Source organism: Cebus imitator, unplaced genomic scaffold, assembly GCF_001604975.1.
Source record: "Cebus imitator isolate Cc_AM_T3 unplaced genomic scaffold, Cebus_imitator-1.0 Scaffold1242, whole genome shotgun sequence".
Classification (NCBI taxonomy): Eukaryota; Metazoa; Chordata; class Mammalia; order Primates; family Cebidae; genus Cebus; species Cebus imitator.
The window spans coordinates 19,670-22,117 of record NW_016108557.1 but is presented as its reverse complement, the minus strand read 5'-3'; the positions used below and the strand labels follow the sequence as shown (position 1 = coordinate 22,117).

At 53.1% G+C, this 2,448-nt stretch overlaps 1 protein-coding gene across 1 annotated transcript; it reads left to right on the top strand.

Moving 5' to 3' along the window:
- Window positions 1-1,181: 1,181 nt before the first annotated feature.
- LOC108298939 (golgin subfamily A member 6C-like) lies at window positions 1,182-2,041 on the top strand. Its single transcript, XM_037735919.1, has 4 exons — window positions 1,182-1,232; window positions 1,314-1,417; window positions 1,516-1,642; window positions 1,727-2,041. Exons 1-4 carry the CDS (start codon window positions 1,226-1,228, stop codon window positions 1,741-1,743), a joined length of 255 nt encoding a protein of 84 aa, XP_037591847.1. The 5' UTR covers window positions 1,182-1,225; the 3' UTR covers window positions 1,744-2,041.
- Window positions 2,042-2,448: the final 407 nt, after the last annotated feature.

Genomic DNA, 2,448 nt, shown 5'->3' with positions numbered 1-2,448 from the left:
CCTGTAATCCCAGCACTTTGGGAGGCTGAGGCAGGAGTTTGAGACCAGCCTGGCCAACATGGCGAAGGCTCACCTCTACTAAAATTACAGCAACAACCACAGCAACAAAGCTGGGCATGGTGGTGCACACCAGTAATCCCAGCTACTCAGGGGGCTGAGGCATGAGCTTTTCTTGAGCCTGGGAGCTGGAGGTTGTGGTGACCTGAGTTTGCACCACGACTCTCCAGCCTGGGCCACACAGTGACACTCTTTCTCAAAACAAATCAAAACAAGGCAAAACAAAATGAAAGTCTCCTTAGATCTGAATTGAATTTCAGCCTTGGTTCCATTGGTCACCATTGGACTACTTTGCATCTCTAGTCTCTGTTTCTTTAACTTCCAAAGGAAGTTAGCATTTTCCTTGCATGGGTGCTGAGGATTAAATGAGATGATGCGTGGCACACTTGGCAGATGGTGGTCAGCTCCCTCTGCTTTTCCACCAGTCAGTCACCTACAGTTTAAATGGTGGAAGGAAGGACCTGAGACTTTAGGCTGGGGTAGGAGGCATGGGGTTCTAGGCAAGGGAGGCAGTCTCTTAGGCTGGAGCCAGGGGCCAGGCGCATGGGCAGGCCACCTTCCTCTGTGGTCCCTCCCAGACCCCCTTATGCTCTTGGTTTCTCTGCTTTCTGATTCCTCTGGACCCTCACCCCTTCCGGGAGCCAGTGGTCAGACACCTTCATGACTGACAGGTGCACTCTCTGAGGACCCAAGAGAAGGGGCTGCGCTCCACCTCCCTGCCCCGTCTGTCCTGTGTATGTCCCTACAAGAATGCTCCCCCCTTGCCTTCAGGTGCCATCCCTGAACCCTGCTGGAGCTGGTGCCCAGAAGGAGCAGGCACAGCTCTGTGAGCAGCTCCAGAAACAACAGGGGTGCTGCCAGCACCACGCTCACCTGGTGGCGTTGGCCCTGAGGGAGCCAGAGGCAGCGGCCACGGCCACAGGGACTGGGAGCGAGTGTGGGTGTGGGGAGACCCAGCGGGCCCTGCAGGAAGCCATCGACAAGCTGCAAGTGAGTGAGTCCTGGCAGGGACCATGAAGGGTGGGGAGGGACAGGTCGCTGCCGAGATGTGACCCCACTATTTTGGCTCCAGAGAGACTTCATTGACATTGTGAAGGAGAATGCGGACCTCAAGGAGTGGGTGGAAAAACTAGAACTCGGACTCATCCAGCTCTCTGGAGAGAGAGACATGATAAGTCAGCAGGAGGCCAGGGCAGGGCAGGGGGAGCTGCAGGGTGCTGGGAGGGGGCCCAGTGTCTGAGCCTGTCCTCCCGCAGGAAAGTCCATCAAACCAAATGACCGTCAGAGGGCAGTGGCCAAGACCCAGCACCAGAAGAAGAACAATGTTAGCATGCTGTCCGAGGCCAAGGAGGGGATGAAGGTAAGGTGTACAACATCTCTACAGGGGTGAGGGGGATGTGGGTGGGCGTGAGCTTGGGTGCCGGCACCGGCGTGGCAGCTGAGCACCCCTATCTCCAGGTGAAGCTGCTGGAGCTGCAGGGGCCAGTGATGCAGCTTATGATCAACCACGAGGTCCAGCACCCTGCTAATGAGTCCACTCCAGGGGCCCCAGCCCCCCAGGAGCTTGGTGCTGCTGACAAGGATGGTGAGCAGAGCCCTCAGGCGGGGTGGGCAGGCAGGAGCAAGGGAGGCTGGCACTGTGCTCAGATCCCCACCTCCCTCTCTCCAAAGAATTTTATGAGATGAGCCTGGACGATGACAGTGACAGCCTAGAGCCTGCAGGAGGGAGAGTACATCACAACCCCACTGCACAGCAGATGGCACATGGCTTTGTGAGCTGCGGGATGGCCAGCAACACTGACCCTTGGGCAGCAGTCCCTCCATGCCATGCTTTTACCGGGTTGCGGCGAAGGAGGAAGTAAACATCACCAACAGCTAAGAGCTGCCCAAGAAATTTACAAAGGAACAAAGTTATAGGGTTAGTCTACATGTTACTTTATTTGAATGTTAGAGCCACACATGATGATTTCTGTTTCTAATTTATAGTTTACTTGTAAAAAAGGAGAGTGGGTCTTCGTGTGGCTTTCACTGATGTCCACTCTGGCATCCTTTAGAATTTTTCGTTTTTAATTTGATAATCATAGGTCATTAGCATGCCTATCGAGTTTGCCCTTACGTGGTGGGAGTTCAAACACACAAAGACCCACTACTGGCACAAAACCATTCTCGCTAATTTGGAATAGGCTGCCTTGGTTTTTACTGTTACTGCAGCATGTATATTCATTATGGAATTCAGATACAATTTGCTTATGTTCTGCTATGATATTTGATGGAATCCTAATCACAGTGAGCTCCTAATTAGCTCAATGTGTGCTTTGCCCTCACCTGCACACTGTTTATTACTTTGTGAGATGCCACTATGAGTACTGACGTTTAGAGTTGTTGAAAAGC

Bases quoted from the DNA above. Each gene is read 5' to 3' on its own strand.
- LOC108298939 (XM_037735919.1), top strand. The intron at 1,418-1,515 runs GTAAGGTGTACA...CCCTATCTCCAG, and splicing joins AGGCCAAGGAGGGGATGAAG to GTGAAGCTGCTGGAGCTGCA.